The sequence below is a fragment of the Lathamus discolor genome, chromosome 5, assembly GCF_037157495.1.
Source record: "Lathamus discolor isolate bLatDis1 chromosome 5, bLatDis1.hap1, whole genome shotgun sequence".
Classification (NCBI taxonomy): domain Eukaryota; kingdom Metazoa; phylum Chordata; class Aves; order Psittaciformes; family Psittacidae; genus Lathamus; species Lathamus discolor.
The window spans coordinates 17942320-17963155 of NC_088888.1; the positions used below are offsets into that span (position 1 = coordinate 17942320).

General features: G+C 37.7%; 1 protein-coding gene across 2 annotated transcripts in view; it reads left to right on the forward strand.

Moving 5' to 3' along the window:
* The first annotated feature begins 2389 nt into the window (after window positions 1-2389).
* TTC27 (tetratricopeptide repeat domain 27) overlaps window positions 2390-20836 on the forward strand; it is a 117266-nt gene continuing 98819 nt past the window's right edge. For both annotated transcript variants that reach the window (XM_065679914.1, XM_065679915.1), the window contains exons 1-5: window positions 2390-2637; window positions 5381-5558; window positions 10070-10199; window positions 17707-17847; window positions 20648-20750. In XM_065679914.1, coding sequence (XP_065535986.1) covers window positions 2550-2637; window positions 5381-5558; window positions 10070-10199; window positions 17707-17847; window positions 20648-20750 — 640 coding nt within the window. In that variant the 5' untranslated portion in view covers window positions 2390-2549. The remainder of the gene's footprint in view (window positions 2638-5380; window positions 5559-10069; window positions 10200-17706; window positions 17848-20647; window positions 20751-20836) is intronic.

The window sequence follows — 20836 nt, forward strand, 5'->3', positions numbered from 1 at the left end:
TCGTCATCAGTAAAGCTAGAGGTACCACCTAGATAAATCAAACCGTAGGCAATTCAGACAAGTATCCTAAAAATCAAGACTGGATAAGGACCAAAAAGAACTCCAAGCTTTTTGCCGTTAAAGCTGAACAAGAAGAGGTCTTCCTTTGAGATACAACATAAGTCTAAAGCAACTGCTCTTCTTTCAAGTGAACAAGTTAAGGACAGCATGAATATTTTACCTACTCTCATGTTCAAAATATGTTCACAATGCCCTGCAATTTATTTTGTGGCAGAACATAAACACGTAGACATGGACTAATCCCTTACTATTTCCTAATCTATTTTTATTAATAATTGCTACAGGCAGCCTTTGAACAGAATGGATGTATAACAGATCAGCAGAGTTCAGGCACACAAGAAGATATAAAAAGTGACCCTAAGTCACAAACCAAACCTTACTGAGGTCCAGTCACAGAGATACCTCAAACTTTGGAGGACCAATGTAAAAAGCAGGACTGTAAGTTATTTTCAAGCATAATTAGAATTTACTAAGAGCTGCATTGTTTCCTGGTAAGAGCTAATATGGTAGAAATTCAGCAAGGTTCTCAGAATGTGAAACTTGGCACCCCTTCATTGTTTACTGCTTGTCATAATCAGTGTTTCTGATTAATCTTACAATTTTGTTTCACAGGCAGACTGTATATTTACTTAAGACCTACTTCATCTTTGTCTAGTTGTTTACTGATCTTGGATACCATACACAAAGAGTTACAGTAATATTAGCATATAATATTTCCTGAATAATCAATGAAGATTAATGTAAGTGCTTTTAGGAGAGTCGCCACAGTATCAGAGAAGAGCTGCCCAGAACTATTTGCAGCTGGCCATGTTCTTCATTGTTCATTCTCTAGGAGTTGTTTGAATCACTCTTTCTTTTCCTGTTGTGTGGTGACCTACACTGCCTCTCCCTGTTGCTGCTTTATAAAGTTGTTAGTTAGAGAAGGATTTCCTAACTACTATTATTTTAGCATTTTAGAACTGTAGCTTTGCTACCTCCACCTCACTGGCTAAGCAGTGATTGTGTTAGTCAGGGTCTGGGTGAAGCAAGAGTCTAAGTTGGTGAACTGGTCAGACCTGAGAGAACCAATGGATACAATGACAGTTGGTAAGTGCAGTGAAGAAACTGTAATGTATGTCAAGTATCACATCAGTCCCAGTGACTGAGATATACTACTAATAGGCTGTAAAAGCTGTATAATAATTGTCTCTTTTTTGCCTTTGCACCTCAAGACTGTAAGTCTATGTTTATTTTTAAATGGCAAATATAATTGGAAAAGCTGTAGGTATGCCGGAAACTTTCTAAGGAACCACTTCTCCTTACAGTGAGGGCCTGCACGTTAACTTAGCAGAACTGAAGAATGTAGTTTGAACTCTTAGCTTACAACTTTTGGAGCCCACTAAGCTTCAAACAAGCTTGAAATCTGTTTCTGAAGATCTAACTCAAGATGATGTGACCATAAATACAATGATTTGTATTCATATGAATATTTTTCTTGTTAACAAAGAATAACTGGTTACTGGGATATAGCTGGATTGAGCTAACAAAGTAAGAAAAATGGACAGAATTGCCCAATTCAAACTTCACAGCTCCCTTTCTCTCACCAGACACGTCAAATATTCTCTTTAGAACTGCAGAAGTTTGGGTACACAATCTTTCCAGTTTTCATCCTGCTGTACCTATGAGTGGGTTTTATCCTCAACAGTTCCTTCCCTTTCCCCTCTCCTCAGATAGCAAATCAACTATTGTTAAAAAATGGCATACAACACAATTGCTTCTTTCTTCACCAGTAACAGAGACCTGGCACATGGAACTGAGGAAAAATTAAAATTCATATAATGGCATCTTTTACAATCAGTAGCTCATTGTTAAAAATGTTGTAATAAATGCCTATTTATTATGTTTAAAGTAATAGTAATTACTTTAAACTTACCAAATCTTTCTTTAAGAGTAGTGGTGGGTTTTGTTTTTTTGGTAGTCCACAATGAGATCATCTATTTTTAGGAAAAAACCTGCTGCAACACAAAATATTTATATAATATGGATCAAAACAGCAGCACAGGTATCTTGCAAGGTGACAGTAAACATGCTGGTATAGACACCAGGGTAGCACATTTCATATGGATCATTCGCATACCCTCATGGAAGAAAGTTAAAGATGAAGGTTATTCCCTAAAAACCTCACGCGTCAGAAGGTCTAATTACCCACTTATCCCCCGCAACACCTCTCGGGCCTCGCGCTCCCCCAGCCCCGCCCCACCCCCCCGCCCCCGCTCGCGCCTCATCCCGCCCCTCCCGCGGGGGCTGGGCTCGCGCGCGGACAGGCGTGCCGGCCGGGCTGCTGCGCCTGCGCGCGTCGCGTCGCATGCTCCCGGCGTGCACGGTGGCGGTGTCATGGCGGCTCCCTGTGGCCGGTTACCACACATGGGTTGAGGGAGCGCCGGCAGCGCCTGTCAGTCAGCGCGGGGATCGCTAGCCGGCAGCCGTGGGGAGCGGAGCGGGGCGGGACCATGTTCGCCTTGGAGAACGCCTTGCTGAGGGGCTTCCTCAGCGCGGCCGAGTCCCTGGAGTGGAAGCAGGGAGAAGTCTTGGCGGCAGGTGAGGGGAGGTCTCGGCCCGGCGCGGAGGAGGTGCTCGGACGTTGTGCGTGGTGTCGCTGTCCGGAACCACCAGCGTCTCTGTCAGCCCCAGGCTGAGCTGACATAGTGGCTGCGGCTCCCTTCATCCGCGCCCTCTCCGAGGGGGGGTTGTCTCCCTCTCCCACCTGCTCTCTCTGCCGCTTGCCGGGCTCTGGGGCGCTCCCGCCGGCCCCTGTGGGCTCGTCAGCCTGGAGAAGCAGCGCGGCTGAGGAGAGAGGCGCGGCCCCCGCTGCGTGGCTCTCCTCAAGAGTTTTTCGGCCGGTACCTGCCGGTCCGAGCGGGTTTCAGGTGGAGAGGCTGCGTCTGCAGCAGGCCCCCGCAGCTCCTCGAGTCAGGTTGTTCATGACAATGCGCCCTCCGACTGCCTCATGACCTTCGAGAGAAGGGCTGCCCGGCTGTTTGATGAAACTGGCTGTTGTAGCAAGACGCGAGGAGAAAAAGTCTGCCATGAACTACTTGTTCTATATTTCACTAGTGTTTAGTCAGTGTTGCTTGAGGAAACAATGGAAAGTAGTTGCTTGAGGACACTTGATTCAGTTGTTACTGACCCAGCTTTCCATCAGGGGAGCACAGCAGTTTTTAAAATGTAACATTTGTCACAAAAAGGTACTTGTGTATTTCAGACAGGCTAGAAATACAGTTGTGCTCAAGTGATGGTATTTAAGACATTTAGGGGTTGTAGTATATTGAAATTCCCAAGCACTTAGGGAATTTTGGAAAAGAACTGTATAGAGCTGCTCAGCTTTTTCTTTATGCTGCTTCCTTTTTTAATCTTAATTGTTGTACTGTCCAGGAATGTCAGGTGATGTGACTGACCTGTCAGATCTACCTTCTCTTTTCACTGAGAGTTGGTGAAAGATATCTTGCAGTAGAGAGAGAAAATCACCGGTGGGCTTGGTGATGTTTCTTAGTTACCACTTACATGGGCCCTTCCTACTGATGATCTGGAAACTAAGTTTAAAGACTGTGACCTTCAGTTTGTATGGTGTCTTATAAGAAGCTAAACATAGAACCAAATGCAGACTTTATGTGCTTACAGTTATGGTGTTACTGGAAAGAGGAAACCTCAGTATCCTTTATTAATATCCTCACAGCCAGTAGTTATTCTGCCAGCTACAGTCTTGCCTATATGGACAAATATAATCCAATATAAAGAAGCTGTCATTTGGTGAAAGAAGGTCTCCCCAAAGCATAGATTGGACCAAAATTCATGTTATTTCTGTCCTCTGTGAGAGCATGATGTCAGCGGGACTGCAGGACAAGTACTATTCTTTTGCATATGCCTTTCCAGGTACAGCTTACAGCTTTTGGTAAATGATCTAGCACCTAAATGATCTCTTACATCATTCAGCTGGTTGCTTTTGTAAAGAACAAGAGTAGATTTTGGCCAGCAGCCTGGTTAGCAGTCCAGACTGATTAGAATGAACATGTGCCTATCACCCATTCTTACCAAGTCATCCATTGCTGCTCTTGAAGTTGGTTCTGTGCTCCATTGTCCTGTACATCTGAAGTTTGGAATACTTGTTTTAGCTGGGTGGGCTTGGGGTTGGTATTTGGTTCATTCACTTGCAGAGCTGCTGCTTGTGTAGATTTAATGCTTGGTGCTAGCTCTGGTACTAATATTAGTGTAGCTGTGGTAACACTGAGTGCATGGGAGCTGCAGCCCCCAGCTGGCATCACAGATTAATATTAAGGCACCTATCCTTTGCAGACCTTTGCATTTCCTCAGCTGCTCCTCATCTGCATCAGCTTTAACTGCATCAGCTACTTAAAACCAAACTTAGTACATCTACACGAATTGCAGCTACTGTGTAGGCAGATACTGAGTTTGCTCAATAATAGCAGGTTTAGCATGATGAAGTTGTTCTAACAGCTCCTGGATTGATTGCACTATAGCATGTCTGAAGAAACAAGTTACATTCTGTAAACGAAATTGTAGCCTGGGTCAAGAACCTGATGGCTTTGATGCTTCTTATGAGCTAAATGTATACTATTTCGTGACTTCTGCTCGTCTTGAAAGGCTTCAGTGGAGAAACCTTTATAGATCACAGTCCACTAGATCTAAACTAGTTATTCCTAAGAATCTGATTCCATATACAGACTTCTCATTGAGGTAGTAAACTTGTTATAGGAAAATACTTATTTTATAAAGATAAAATCGTATTGCCCATTCTTTGTGTATATTCTAAGCATTTAAAGGAAGGACTGAGTAGTTTCTGCAGTTTTATGTGAGAATGTATTCACTGAATCCAGCAAATATTGAACCATTTTTATTTGTTGCATTTCCCCTAGAAGGGCTTTCTGGTCTGTGAAATTACTGTCTTATCTGTAGGACTTTACTGGAATGCACTCATAAAATATTTTGAAGGAAGAAAAGAGTGTTGTGATAACTGAAGTTGTTTTCAGTAACTGTAGTGTACACGCTTGAAACGCGATCCATGTATTTTCCCTGAAATTTCAGTGCAAGTTTGTTTTACGTTGATCTGGCAGTTTGTATTTCACTGTAGCATTAATACAAGTCCTGTAAAATTTTGGATAAAGTGTTGCTGCTACTCCTGTTCTTTAGTTTCAGTGCGACTTCTTCTGCATTCTAAATGAAGTTTCATTCCTTGAAAGGGAAGTGGTATATGTTTTGGTTTGATTAGGCCTGGTAAGACAGTTTACACTGATTTGTTTCTTTTTTTTTTTTTCTTTTCCTTCAGAAAGTGGATCATTATTACAATTGATTTTGGATGGGAAATACGAGGCACTATTTTCAAATTCAGCTATCCAGAATGTTTTCAGTGCATCATCTGTGGCAGAGGAGAACATCGACAGTTACTTGGAGAAACAGATTCTATCATACCTGGACTGTTCTGCAGAGGTTGATAACGTGGAAAGGTGGAAATCATTATTTATTATATGGAAGATTAATAGAGGCCATGTTTTATTTCTAAAAAAAGGCTTTTTTAAGGAAAGAAAAATAAAATAATGTGACATAATTCTGTCCAAACCAGAAAACTGATTTCTTGGGTTGTTCCCCGCATATCTTGGAACATCTGTTCATTATCACGTTTTCTTTCACTGGATACTATTGTGATATGAGGGTTTCCTGAAAACACTGGCTTTATTTACATAGATTACCTTTGAAGCTGCTGTTGTAAGGAAGCCAATGAATGTAAATTCATGTTGCCATGTGTCATCAAACAATTAATTAACAGTTTTCTCTGTTCAATGTTGCATTACATTTATGTGACCACTACTTAAAGTGCCATGTAATGTGACTGGCTGATCAATGCCTGTGTTTCCAAGTCTGATTCATAGTAAGATTCTTCTGTTCTTCTTAATGTAAAATGAGTAAAGTATTACTGAGATGCTGTTCATCGATCATTTTCTTCACAAGACTTTCTCTGATAGGTTCTCTAAATTGTACTGCAGATGCTAATTCTTGCTGTTAATGAGTCTGACTTCAGTGTTTATGGTTTCCTGCATAAATAATGAACAGACTGAAATCTATCATGCTAGGCATGGTAGAAGCAGAAAACTATGTGTGTATATGCATTTGTTTATTTTAAAAGGTGAGGGTGGGAAAAAGTTTTGCCAAAAGAAAAGCAAAAGATAAGATAAAAAGAAAATAAGAAGCTCAGTTATTGTCAGTAAGTGTGGCAAAGTGCACATGCCTGACAGACAAACCCAAGAGTTTTTGCAAAAGTATTAGAGAGAAACACATACTTGGCACCTCTAAAATATTGATCTGAGTTTTGTTAGTGATCATAGTGTGTCAAAAGCTTATCTTCTGGTGTGGCACATAGTGCAATGCCCTCCTTTTTTTCTGAGTTGGAATGTTCAGAGGTTGCTCCTGTGTATTTTGTCTCTATGTGGTTGTTTCTTGGTTTTGTTAGGTTTGGGGGTTTTTTGGGGGTTTTTTAATTACTTTGTTGTGCTGTTGCTGTTAAATATTAGCTGTAGTTTAGGTGGTAGCAGAGTCTATAGAAGTTTTTTAATATTTCTAAATTCTGTTATCTTGCAGTAGTTTATTCTGAATAATGTGGCAAGGAAAGAAACATTGATCAGGGCTTGAAACAGACTCAGTCCTCATCTTAACCATTGCTTGAGATATGTGTCGCTGTTTGAAGTATGTGTTGCTGCCTTTATGAACCATCAGCTTCTTAAAGATAATCATAATCCATATAATGCATTCAGCAGTATTTTATACATATCCTGTTGTGGTGATGTGTCTTCTTCTCCTGCTCTCCTGTGAGCTTTTAGCTGTATGTCATTTACAGGATTCTACTGCTGCTGTCCTGCTGCAGAGAGCAAAAGAATTTGTCCTCTGGTGCTCGTGCTTCAGCTCTTTGGTCTTTGAGGTTTTTCTTGTTCCCTCAGCAATTTTTGGCAGCATTAGAAGCCCCCTTACGAGAAGATGCAGAGGCAGATCTGCAATATTTAGCTTTGCAGAAGCAGACAGTTTTTTGTTTTCTGAAGTTTTATTCAGAATGAAAGCATGTAGTCTTCAAAATATATCAGTGTCTGCCAGAAACATTTTTTGTCAAGTGAATTTTTGAAGCTCCATTAATAATACTGTAAGAAGCTTTGGATTAGTACTGAAGGAAGTTGTGACTTGATAGAAAAACTTGTACTGAAAGATCATTTCCTATTTTAGATAGGCACTGCTTATAGCACTTAAATCCATACCATGTTTGTTAGTTTCCAATGACTTCCTAGGTTAAAATGTGTTACATAGTTATTTTTCCTACTTACAAGCCCTATGCCCTGTGACTGTCTTATAGCAGGAATTAATGCAACTTTTGCATTCTGACCTTCCATCGCCTATGGTGAAAATGTTTTTGTGTATATGGGTGAAGTGTCATTTTCTTTTTATACTGAATGATTCAGAGGAATTGCAGTAAACCTCTGAGTTCTAGCTCAGAAAATTCATAAAGACACTGGTTTTCTTGTAACTTTTAGTAGACAGTGTAAGTTCAAATATATGCTTTTGTTGCCTGAAATGAAAGATGTAATTATGGAAATTAAAAAACTCAATGGGAGTTGAATTAAATGGGAAACAGAAAGTTGGATAATGTTAATCTTTTAGCACAATATAACCACAGTATGAAGTTCGGTTTTAAAACAGTTTTAAAAGAGCTCTTAAGGAGTTCTATTTCTAAAGTTAAAACTGGGCAGCTTGAGGGCAAAATAGTTCAAAATTCAGATCTAGATTGTAATTTCTCTGGACATAGCCTGTAACTTTTCCACTTTCAAATCCATAACTCTAGGAGGAAAATATTTAGCAGTATTTTAAAATCTGATGCAACTTTTCCTGTCATTCAACTGCTTCGCTTCTTCCCTGCCCAGACATTTTGCACTATGGCACTTTTAAACTTGATGGCTTAAAAAGTTACAAAAACTCTCAAAGCAAATATTGTTGAATAGATTTTTTTTTTTTTTTTGTTTTCCCTGGTATTGCTACTTGTTTCAATGGTTAACATTATCTTCTACAGAAGATGTAGCCTTGCAGCTAAATTTTTAATCATCAAATTATAGAGGATGAATCAATAGTATATGTGTTAACCATATAGAGGGAGAATGCCTTTTTATTTTTTTCTCTGAACTCCATGTGAAGGAGGTGCATTCATTGCCTCATTCTAAAGGCTGTGAAATAGTGTGCAGGACACAATAAAAAAGATAGAGTAGTTGTGGAGAACTTGTTTCAAAAGATCTTTATGTTTGATTCCAGAAGCTAAAGGAACAAAAAAATGAGCACTAACACTTATTTTTATTGGCTGTGCATTTACTACTTTTACCTTATTCAACATAGAAACGAATACCAAACTTTCCAAAACAAATCCGTACAATAAAGCTTGCTATGATTTCCCAACCTGACCACTGAATGGTAAGATGGGGGCATCTGATGGTTGGTTAACTGGTGTGGCATATGTGTGGAAAAACAAAAATGGAGAAATTCTTGCTGTTTCTCAGCTTGCATTGATGTATATGAGTTGACTGTTCAGTGTCCAATTTTGTTTTGGTTTCTCTTCTGTAATTTTTTGACTTTGCTAAAAAGAAAATAAATGTTTCCCAGAGAGGTAACCTGATGACATCTTAAGCATAGCCTGTCTATTATTTTCTCACTCATGTTTGTAAATTCTGGCATTATATATAAATCTATTTTTTTGCCAAATGCAAATGCTCTATTATTCTTTGCTTTGAATTTGAGCAAGATTATGTGTAGCAATATGACTGTTACAGTAGGGTGTATGTGAGCATCTGCTTTGACATAATTATCACAATCCTACTGGACTTGGTGTAAACAGTGCTTAAAAATAAGCCAGCAAAACCCCCATTCACATAGAAAGGAATAACAAGGATGGATGGATAGACGTGTGTAGGGGAATATAAGAAATAGATTAAACTATGTAGGTCACCATAGTGAGTTAGACACTAGCCACAGGCCCTGTTGCTTTTTAGGCAGCCTTTGAGGGATGAGCATTTGCAGGTCTGCAGTGTAAGTATGAAGGCAGTCACAGAGGCTGAATGAAATTTTTTCTTGGAAAAAAGAGGTGTGGGGTGGGGATAGGAAGGGGAGGCTGGGATAAGCAATAGAGGCTAGCATTTGTGGGGATTAGACCTTGGAACTGACTTTCTTTTCAACCAAGCCTTCCCCATTTCTGCTTTCTCATTGTTCTGCATCTTTTGTCACATTCTTTCCCACCACCTGCTTGTTTGTGTGTCTTTTCTACTCTTTTTTTCGTGGGCTTGTGTAACACTTCATCCTTTTTTTTCCACCCCCATTTGGAGGACTTTTGCATCTTTAAGTCTCTCTTTTACAGGGAGGGGGAGGAAGGGGGGAAGGCTAGGTTTTTCCAGTTCAGCAATGCTCCTTAGCATACCAATTTTTCACCAACACAATTAAAACGTTAACTTTTTGTAGGCAGGAGGCACATTATATACGTGTCAGGGCCCTTGTCGGCGCATGACTGATGATAACACAGTAAGGTTTTAAGTCATCAAGGAATTATAAAACAAACCGGAAGTTTGTGCAAGTCTCCTGTAAGTCTACACCTTTTAAATGGACGATTAAATTCTGAGGGATTGTGCCCTGCCTTCTGCAGACATAGATTATTTGTTTCTGTATGTGCATAAAGAAATAATATCATAATAATATTAGATGAGTTTAATCTTAAATAAGAAAAATTTTGCCATATTTAGTTTCAAGAGTGAAACAGAGTCTCATAATTCCATCTTTAAAATATTATGATCTATTGCATTTTCCTAGTAAGAGAGTTTTTTGTTTGGTTTTGTTGTGGTTTTTTTAAGGCTGAGGGTTTTTAATTAGTACAAGAAATAATCAGATTTTAGCCTTAATTAAAAATGTAATGTGTTGCTAATTGCTTTCCTTATCTATATTGCAGGCAGAGGCTGATATTTCTACTTGGTGTGGGCAGTTTGCAGCTCTTTGTTCAAAGCAATTGGACCGGGCCTCCTGTTCAGTTAAAGCTTCGTGACTTTTTGCCGCCTGCATTGTTACAGAAATTCTGTGAGGTATATGTGGATTTAAATAAGCTATCCTTTTATGATCACTGCTTTTCACAAATAACTGTAACACATAGATGTGTCAGAGAAGTCACATCTGTGAGGTGCAGTGCTAGAATTGCCTTGATTCCTGATCCTTCTGGCTGCCATTGCAAGCATCTTCAGCTGTATCGGTCTGATAAGCAGGGTCCTAATAGTAGTTACTCTGTTTCTCTACTTAAGACATTTTCTGCTGGAGGTATTTTGCATGGGGAAGATACTTCTTGTGTGGGAGCATTTACCTGGAGGGCATTTGCAGCCCTTCTAAACTTCTTATTTATTTATGGATGCGTTCTTGACTGGAATCAAAGAAGGATCTTTATAAATGGCTTAGAAACTTCCCCCCCTTATGCTAAGGTAGAAGCTGCATATCTTGCAAACAGCAGAATATCTGTCAGATACTAAGAGAACAGTAGATTTGGATGCTCAGTATCCTGTTAGGCTCATGGATGATGTAAAGTGAATTGTAGGAGTATTAGTACAAAAATGCAAACTCAAATAGAGCTTTTGGAAGAGGAGAGGAATGTAAGAGATGAAACTGAGGACTGTTAGTTCTATTTACTTTGGCACTTTTTTTATGTAAATACCTAATGAACACCATAATTTATTTTAAGTGAGATATGCCAATTGTTTCTCATGGCAATAGCGCACTGTCTAGTGACTCTCCTGTACCTGTGGTTCAGCACAGCTTCTAGAGCATCAGTTTTTCTCATGGAATTAAAGCTATGGTAATATACTGGTAAATATGGTAAAAAAGTATGGTAAAAAGTATGGTAAAAAATATGGTAAAATTACAGCAGTGTGCCAGGGAAGAACTGACGCTAGTGATAAATCTACATGAGTTTAAATTTAGAATTTCACTGAATAAGGTATGGAATATGAGCAGTGTAAATGCTGTGAACTGTGGAATAAGGGGAAGTTTGAGTATGTGAAAAGTTTCACATAAAACCATCAGCTCTGTATGGCATTATTGTGGCATGTTTTTGCGAGAATGCAATAATTCATAAAGCCCTACCCTAGGTTGGTTTGCAAGGTTGTATTTCTAAATAACTAATTCAGATACAGTATCTCTTTCTCTTTTTAAATAGATGTTTATCAATTTGGTTTATCTCTTAGAGCTAACATGGTGTGTATATAGGCTTATTTTTTCTCAATTTTTGATAATAGAAATTCAAATCTTGTGTTCCGGTGACTAGATAAGTAACAGTGGAAACCAAGACTGCTAAACCTTCTAGGGTGTGAAATAAGTTAGCAGAAATATTACAGTGTTTTATTTCTGAGGGGAAAATTAGTTTGATTTTCTTTATATACAATAATAATAAAAAATACAAACTTACTTTTTCCATTCTTATAATTTGTTTATAATCTTTAAGACTGGTGAACTGTAATATTAAAATATTCTTATAATCTGTGGGTTCTGTTTACTAAAGAACGCTAATCTACGTTCGTGTGTATGCACAAGCTGAAGTCTAACAAAGAGGCTGCAGCACAAGATGGTAGTCATAGAATTGCTGTCATTCACAAGAGTTCACAGACCTGTAAAACACAGTGTTCATAATTCTATTAACCATCCCATTTATTGTCTGTCTTACGGTGAGAATGAGATACTAATACCTGTTAAATAATGAAATAAGTTTCCTGTTTAGTGTCTGTGATGTTTCTGCTGTGGCCATAAATGTAATGCATTGGAAGATGTTTGTTTACCCAGAGGTGGCATTAGAGGAATAATGAACTGGCAAGAGATTGCAATGGAAAACAGAGTTGAGCATACTTGTTTTCTAATGAGTACTGCGTCAGACTTTGATATTGCTGCAAGGTTTAGCTATTTATGTGTTCAGGCGGAAGTTTACTTTTATTTCTATTATTGCTATCTATATTCTGAAATGTTAGGGTTTTTTCTTTTTTCCCCAAGAGTACTAAACATTTATATGCTAAAATATAATATCCAGTTCTCTTCTTTATTAAGCATCTAATCCAAAAGCTCTTGTATGTTTTGAATTATCTGTATGTACTTTTCTTTCAAAGGATTCTTAGTATATAAATGCTCTGTAAAATGAACATAGAATCATAGAATGGTTTGGGTTGGAAGGGATCTTAAAGAGATCTAGTTCCAACTACACCTTTCACTAGACGAGGTTGCCCAGAGCCTCATCCAGCCTGGCCTTGAACCCATCCAGGATGCGAACATCTTGATAAGCTGACATTTTTGTGCTTCCATTAATCCATCTTTCCTTTCTTGCGTACGCAGATATTCAGAAAGTGTGTTAAAAATAGTGCTATAACTTTTTCCATCTCTTGTTAATGTTCCATATTCCATCATCAAGACTGATACAATCCCTTTTTAAATAGACCTTTCATTTTTCATGTTTTCAGACTAAAATGATCTTTACCCATGTCAAGGTTAAAAAAAAATGTATGTCTTCATGTTTCTTTTAGCCTGCTCTAAGTAATGTCAGTAACTTTCAGCATTACAATTGTCTCTTTTTTTCCCCAGGAATATTTTCAAAACTGTTACTTTTATTTTCAGAACATTTTATTGAATTAGTCTTAACTTTGGATTAGTCTTAAGTTTATGTTTTCAGGCTGTATAACTGATGCCATTTCTATCCGTTAAAAGTTTCATCTCTGGGTCAGTGCTCCCAGATAACTTCTGAATGCATCATTAATTTCTTATGAGTGCATTAAGACTGCATAAGACTATAGTTAATTTCAGTGAAGAACAAATAAAATAGCCTCTTCTAAATGAGTTGCTGGTAGAGGCCTCTTGGATGTCTTCCATGAACAATATTCTTGAGTATATGTACATTATTTCCCATTCCCCAAATTGATTCCAGCCTTCTCTGTAAATTACAGTTACATTTATGTACTCTATTAGGATTTCTTTTTATGTCCTACAGAACTGGATTGTGCTTTTCTCTTTTGAGTCCAAGCTTAAAAGTAGCTCAGTAGTTTCTAATTAGAAAAGCAGCTAGCTTTTTAGTTATTAGGTGTCTTTCAGTTACCATACCAGTTAACAGTCTGACTGATACTACCTTGATTTTTTTAACAAGTGGATTCTGTTAAAGGAAGATACGAGATGTACATATGTATTAACATGTACATATGAGATGTAAAATGTTTTACAGTCTGGCTTTGAAATTGCTGGAATTAAACTAAAACATTTTTAATAAGTGCAGTGCTTGTAATAAGTGGGACATAGTATTGGTATCCTTATATATTAAAAAACTGTCACTGATTCTTGCATGTACCATAAAACATAAAGAACTGTTGGAGTTAGTGTGTATTTATTCCGCCTTAAGTTTCATAGTTTCTGTGTATTAGCTTATACAATTCAACTTAGTATTTTCAGTAGATTAACTGTACAAAGCTGTATAGTAGGGTTGGTTAAGACCACCAGTGACTAAGAATGTTGTGCAGACAAGCTGCTTTCATTGTTCATTAACTGATTTCATATTTACAATACAATATATTTGATAACAGTGAGAAGCTTTATCTGGAAGAAGATCCTGATACGTTAATTGGTAATATGTGTAACTAACTGTTAGGAATCTTCCAAATACATGTATCAATAGCTCCTGCTGAACTTTAGTAACTTCCTGCTTAATTCCAAATCATAAGTTTGGGAATGCATTTTAATAATTCTTTTTTCTTATACTTGTATTACTGCTTCTTCTATGCATTATTTGATCCTTTGCTGGAAGTGACTGAAATATTACCACACATTGAAATATATCAATGAAATATTGATATAAATAGCCGCGTTTATAATTCATATGAAAAATACTGAAACTGTGTAGTACTACTGACTCAAATTCAATGTGATTCCTTAGCCATGTTAATTCGGTGTGTTGGGAATTCCTTTTTCCAGACTCAGATGCTTGGCTTCTATTAACATAAACTAGCCACAAAGAAGAGAGTTGAATTTTAGCCTGACTGTGTTGTTTGAGTACCAGTGACCAGCGAGACACAGGCTTTGAACATTTTGCAAATTTCTGCCTCTTGTGGGGAATATAAGGATGGATGATAAAGGCTGAATGTGGGTGGCGCAGTCTTGTAAGCAGGAATAATGTGCTAAAGTAGCCTGCAGTCTGGCCTGATGTTCCCTTGTAATGAATAAAGAAAAGAAGGAAGATTCCTTCGCAACCTTGTAGGGAAAATGTATGTACCAAGAGCATCATAGCTAAGTACTTCTACGTGTAGCACTCTCAGGGAAGACTTGCTTGTGCTAGCTCGCTTTCATTATCTTGAGACGGCAAGTTGGCTCAGCATGGGTTACCTGTTGCTGGTTTGGGTCATGATATTGGAGCCTCCACTGCAATCTTGCCCTCTTTGCAGAAAGCCAAAGAGAGAAGCATTTGCAAACGAACCCATTTTTTTTATCCCCTAAAATCTAGAATAAAGAGTGAATTGTGTTCCAAAGGAACAAATCTTTGCCTAGTAACGTCGGTACATTCTCCATTATTCTGGAAGATACAACACCTTAGCTTTGCCAAGTGACAAATTGCTGTGCAGTAGTCTTTGTACTGTTTAAAATCTAAGAAGCCTGGTATATAAGGCTCCCCTTCACCTGCCAATTGTTTAATCAGGTCTTCCCAAACCTTTAGTTTGGCTTTTTCTACCTCTGTGTATGTCTTCACTTACCTTTTTGGATTTAGGGGAAGGATCCCCAAGACTGAGGAAAACACTGATGAAATGTTAGGAAGGCAAGTTCAGAACTGTTCCTGATACAGAAATAAAAGCATACCAAATGCTCATGTGGCCTCTAGTCACTGTTGTTAGCAAGAAAAGGGCATGAAGCCCCTAAACTAGAATTATCCTACTGTCTGTTCTGAGAGCTATTGAATGTGAATGGCAGAAGCTATTTTCTGATTTTCATCATTACTCAGGTGGTAACGGTTGTGCTGGGAAATACTTTTGAAATACTGTGAAAACTGAAATAGCCAAGAGTATTGTTCAGCTTGCAGTTGATTCAGGGTTTTAGTAGTAACTAACAAAGAGTAACTTGACAGTAGCCATTAATTTAGTGTTTGGGAGTTGAATACATAACCAGCTATGTTTCAGAGATTAAAAATTATATATTTAGAGTAAATTAAGCTTTATTTGTCCGTATTTAGTTAAATGGAACCACTTGCAGATACAACAAATTGGATGATTACTTCAGAGATTTCTCATCCTATGTTAATACAGTAATTATCTACTATATGTTTCTGTGTTTTAAGAAAATTATTCCTGTATAAGATAATTGCATGTTTTGGTGTCAAGTCTAGTGAAGAAAGGTAAGACTCAACAATCTGTCCCAGGTTTACAAGGTCAAGAACATGTTAGCAAGGTTTGGGTTATGGCTGTTTTGAGAGATGTGGAATTTTTGAGCTATATGAGATAGCTTCAGAACTTTGGATATTTAAGTGTTTAGGTACAAGGCAAGCTCAAAATTGCTTTTTACTCTTAGTCAATGCTTTAGGGATTTTTATGAACTTGATTCCTAACTTTTCAGCCCTTGAAGCTATAAAAGCTTAAGTGTCTAGCTCTTACATGTAGCTGTTCTTTCATCTTTCAAGTCTACTTTAGGGCAGTAAATTCTGTTGTTAGAATTCCACACTGATAATGCAGCCTTAGAGCAGAAGCTATAAGAATGAATGCTGGTTTAGGCTTTTTCAGCTAAAAGAAAGGATGTATGCTTTCCTGTATGGGATTTGCTTCGTGGAAAGAACGTGGATTTGTTAAAATAGGGTAGCAGTTCTTTGGCTCTGGGACTTGGCTTATTTTCAAGGCTATGACATGTCATCATCTCTTCTCCTCCCACCCTCATTACATCTCTTGTAATGTTACATTAGTTGGACTGAGCTTTTTCCAGTAAAAGGACTTGAGATGTGAGTTTGAGATTAATTGTTTGGTACAGTGCTTAAACAAGTGTAGATTAGTATAGCAAGGCTGTTTTAGAAAATGGTTCTATAAGAAAACTTATAGCTGCTTTGCTTTCCCACTGGGTATTTTAAGTGCTGTCTACGTTGATTATAGAATCAAAACAGCAGACAAGGGAAAAAAGTTCATGTTAAACTGAGAATTATATTAGGTGTGCAATTGCATGTGTGTATTCTGAAGCTGAATTTTTAGAAGTACTGAATGCTGACTTTCCCTCTCAAGGTCAGAGTAGAGATATTGGTAAGGTGATTCCTTTCTGAATCAGTAGAGGTGAGAGGGATCTGATATACTTGGCCGTTTGTTTCCTTTATTCTTAAGTGGTTTCTCAGACTATTGTAAACTTTGTTTTACACAGTGGAACTGAAATGACTGCAGTGATGTCATGCAAGATTCCACTGTGAGTAAGCAAAGTCCCTAGTCATTCCCTACAAAGTAAAAATATTTGCAATGTTAATGCAAGATAAATAACTAAGAAACCTAAGCAAATTGGGGGGGGGGGGGGGGAGAAGCCTTGCAGACTTGTTATTTAAAGGTGAACTGGGGGAGTAATGTGGCTTACAACTTCTGTCTTCAATGTAACCTCTTGGTAAAGGTGTTGAAAACTGTTTCAAGTAACTTAGGAATTATTCTTTCAGCTTAAAAAGCTGAAATGTGATTCATTGACTGAATGGCAAACTTTTCTCAGGCAAGGGACGTAAATGCAAGCTGTCATTTAACCTTCTTCTCTTTCCCTTTTCTTGCCCCTTTCATACCAACTGAAAAGCCCTACTTCTTTTAGTTTGCAAAGGATACCTGTCATATGAGAACTAGGAATAAACTGCTGAACTGATGTCTCCCTGTTCGTGAAGATAAACCGCTTAAATACTTTCATTACGTTAAAATTGAGAGAAGAATATGTGATTGTTGGATGACAGTCACCACAGAGATAGATTTCCTGGAGAGCCACCTCAAGCACATTAAGTAAAAAAAATACTATAGGGAACATCATACAGGAAAGAATCCAAAGCAGGGAGAGTTGTTTCTGTTTTTTTTGACAGAGGGAAGAATACCTCTTATATTGCTGCACTGATGCCACTCTGACACAAAGCTCCCTCTGGGTAGAGAAGATAATACATCTTGACATGACTGGAAGAATACCTAGTGTGTTTGAGTGCTGTAGGTTTATTTTAATGAATTATTTTATTTCTGTGATTAAAAATTGAATGGCATGGATTTACCAGAAGCTTTTCTCTGTAGATCATGGGAAGGATATTACTGGAATGTGCTTGGGAATAGTGTTAAGTGGACATAGACATTTCAGATGGGAGAAAATCAGAGTCTTTCAGATGTTTTTGATGCGGTGTGTCAGGACCACAAGACATAAGGCAGAATTCACCATGAGCTGGGAAAAGGTTCAGTCTCCAAGAGATGTCAATTTTTGTCCCCAGTGTTTTGACCAGAATTTTTCCTTAAATACATGAGCAGTTATTTGTTCTAATTCTGTATTACATGACTTGTTCATAGACTTACTTATATTTCCTGAACCTAGTATTTTTTTCCTTTATTCTTCTTTCAGCCAAAAGTGCTGCATGCGGCTATTCTGAAGATGCTTGTTCTAGACGGTGAATCAGTCTATACGTTGACTTCTCATCCTATTTTGCTGCTTATAGCCAGGATAATCCTTGTGAATTCAAGACACAAGCTTGCATCTCTTCAGGTGAGAAATATGTGACTAATGATTATGACTGCCAGCTACTCATTAGCTGCTTCTCTTATTCTTTGGATCAGTATAATTCCTTTTTCTTTTTCTCTCTTTTTTTTTTTTTTCTTTTTACCTGCAGCTCTGAGGTTTTTTCTTCTAAGAAACAGGTCAAAAGTGCTTACAATTAAACACAAGTATCTTTTTCTTAAGGATAATCTGTTGAGAAAATAGGTCTTCCCCAAGAGAGAAGAATGATACCTTCATTACCTGGAAAAATTAGAAAATTTAATAGGAAGCAACTTTAAGACACATACTTTGTGACATCTGGGGGAGGGGAGAGAGAATGCCCTGTGATGTAGCATACATATATTGTGTCCTTTTTTAACAAGCTTTGGGTTACTTTTAACTGTTACTGTATGAGTTCTAAGCTATGAGTTCCAGATGGCAAGGAAGTATACACTTTTGTTTGTCGTTATCCTCTACCTCTTCTATAGGCATCCGTGTGGAGGACACTTTAATTCTCTATTGTGCTTGTACATTAAAAATTAGAAGATATGATGGACCTTTCCATGAGAGGGCTTTAGTCTCTACCTGCCTTGTAGTTTAGCAGCAGGCTGGTCAGTAGCAGGATTCTGGAACTGGGGGACTTTTAACAGCAGCAATGTCTTTTTATTACATTCCAATTCAGCAGAATTTGGCTGGAGATCAGGATGACACATGGTCTCTCTGTATGCTTGGCTGAAAACATCCCATCACAGCTGGGTCTTTGAGTAATGAATTAAACTGTGTAGGAGATGTCGGCTGTGCTGCGTTTCGGGAAGCCAAGCTCTTCCATCATTTTCCCTGTTATTCACAGATGAGTGCTGTTGAATTTCAGCAATTGGGTCAATCAGGAAGGCAGAAAATGTACCTGGTACAGAGAATTCCCTTGCTGCCTGCCCTCAGACTGACATAATAGGAGGCCACCTTCTACCTAATGGAGGTTCAATTACTTAGGTTACATCAAGTTTGGATAGTATTTTAAAGCGGACAACTGATAAAAACTACTTTCATCAACAGGTCAATGTAGCAATTAAAGATTGCCATTCTTTTTTGTTTCAGTTTGATCCTAATGAAGTCTTTTAATGCTTTTGCGTTGTTAGTGCAAATAAATTTAAAGCGGTATGAACTACTCTGAAATATATTACCTGAAGCATTGATAAAGCCCTTTTTTATTGCAAAATTGTACATGGAAGATTAAATGCTTAAAAATAATAAAAAAATTAACTTGTCTCCCAAAAAGCTAACATTGCTGACAGAATATTGTACAGAGCTTATCTGGCTTGCCTGAAACTTTTTAAGTATGTTCTCTCCAATTCTAACATTTTTGAGTGGCAAGCTTCAGGAAATCATATCACTAAGCTGAATAATCAGTTGTGTGGGAAAATGAATATTATAACTGAAGTAATTAGAAACTGATTTAAATTGCTTTTATGTTACTAAATAAGCGATGAAATGTCAGGATCTGGTCTTTTTCACAAAGTGTTATTGTGTGCTTTTACTCTGTTCAGCTTGATACCAAAAGTCATCTTTCATTGATTTTTGAAATAGAAGCTGCTATTCTTTTTGATGGTTCCTTTCTATGGATGTTAGTCAACTACATATGATTGTTTTAGATGTTTATGCTTGAATACTATACAGCCCTTAGGTCAGTCTGATGGAAGCATACCTGTATGAAAAGTTCAGAAGATAGGTACCTCTTAGAAGCAATCAAATATCTGTTTCATAGAAATTACTGGTGTGATAACAGTAGTAGATTAACTAGTAATCATTAGGGCCTGTGTAGAGGCATACCCTATGTTCACAGGTGACAATTTTCTACGTAATTTAGAGAATAGCCCATTACATTATCAGTTACCTTTTCCCTGCATTTCTACCTGGTGCAGCTAGAGAGGGATGAAATATGCTGGGGAACTTATGTTTTCTGTACACAGCTATTTCCTGAGCTGTGATTCAGCTCTTCTATAGAAGGATTACTTAGTTCAGTAAGGTATTTGCCTATTTCAAATTCCACATAGAAACATTAATACTTTCAATTGTGATTGTGAGGTGTTCTCATTGAGCAGTTCTGATCCTCTTCCACCTCACTGTCTCCTTTCTACCCCTACCTGAAAAAAACAAAAAACAGGACAGGAAAATTGCATAGAAAGGTAATACTGAATGATCAGAAATACAGAATGGCTTCCATTAAAAAACAGCTAAATAGTCTAGGATTCTTCAGGCTGGAAAGATTACTGAAGAGTGAAATCATGGCTGTCTATTAAAATCATGAAAGTGACACAAAAGAAGATAAGTAAGAAACAGTTGTTTTTGTTTTGGTTTTTTGTCTTTTTCTGTTTCAAGAATTAGGATGTGTGAAATCAAAGTAGCAAGTGGCTACTCCAAAATAAACACACACTAGTGTTCCTTTTATATTCTGTTTGTGCAGTTTCTTAAGAGAATGTGGTCCTAAAGATTTGCACTGTTCAAAGAGCAGCTAGAGAAATTAACAGGAAAAGTCCATCAAACTCTTAGAGCACTGCAGAGCTGCTTGAATATACATCTTTAACCTAGGTTGGTGTTCACTTTTTATATAAAACAGGAATTTTGGATGGTTTAGTATTTTTTAGAAATTAGAATTGAATAAATTGGAAAATTTTATTTTAAAGCCGCTTATCCTTTTTCCTGTTCTTTTTTGGTTTTGCTTTTGTTGTGTTGTTTGTGGTTTTGGTTTTGTTTTTAAGGATACTTTGAAATATACCTGTTATTTATTTGAAATATTTGTACTTTCTTTCAGACAGTGTTTTGGTGGACTCTAAGGTGTGTGAATATTCACCAGCAGTTGTTAGAGGAGAGATCACCTGAGCTATTTTCTCTTGCCCAGACCTGTATAAAACAAGGTATGTTTCTAATTACTTGGTTTATTGGCCTACAGCATCAGTTGTAAGATATCATGGGGGAGGGGATTTTGTAGGCACAGCTCTCA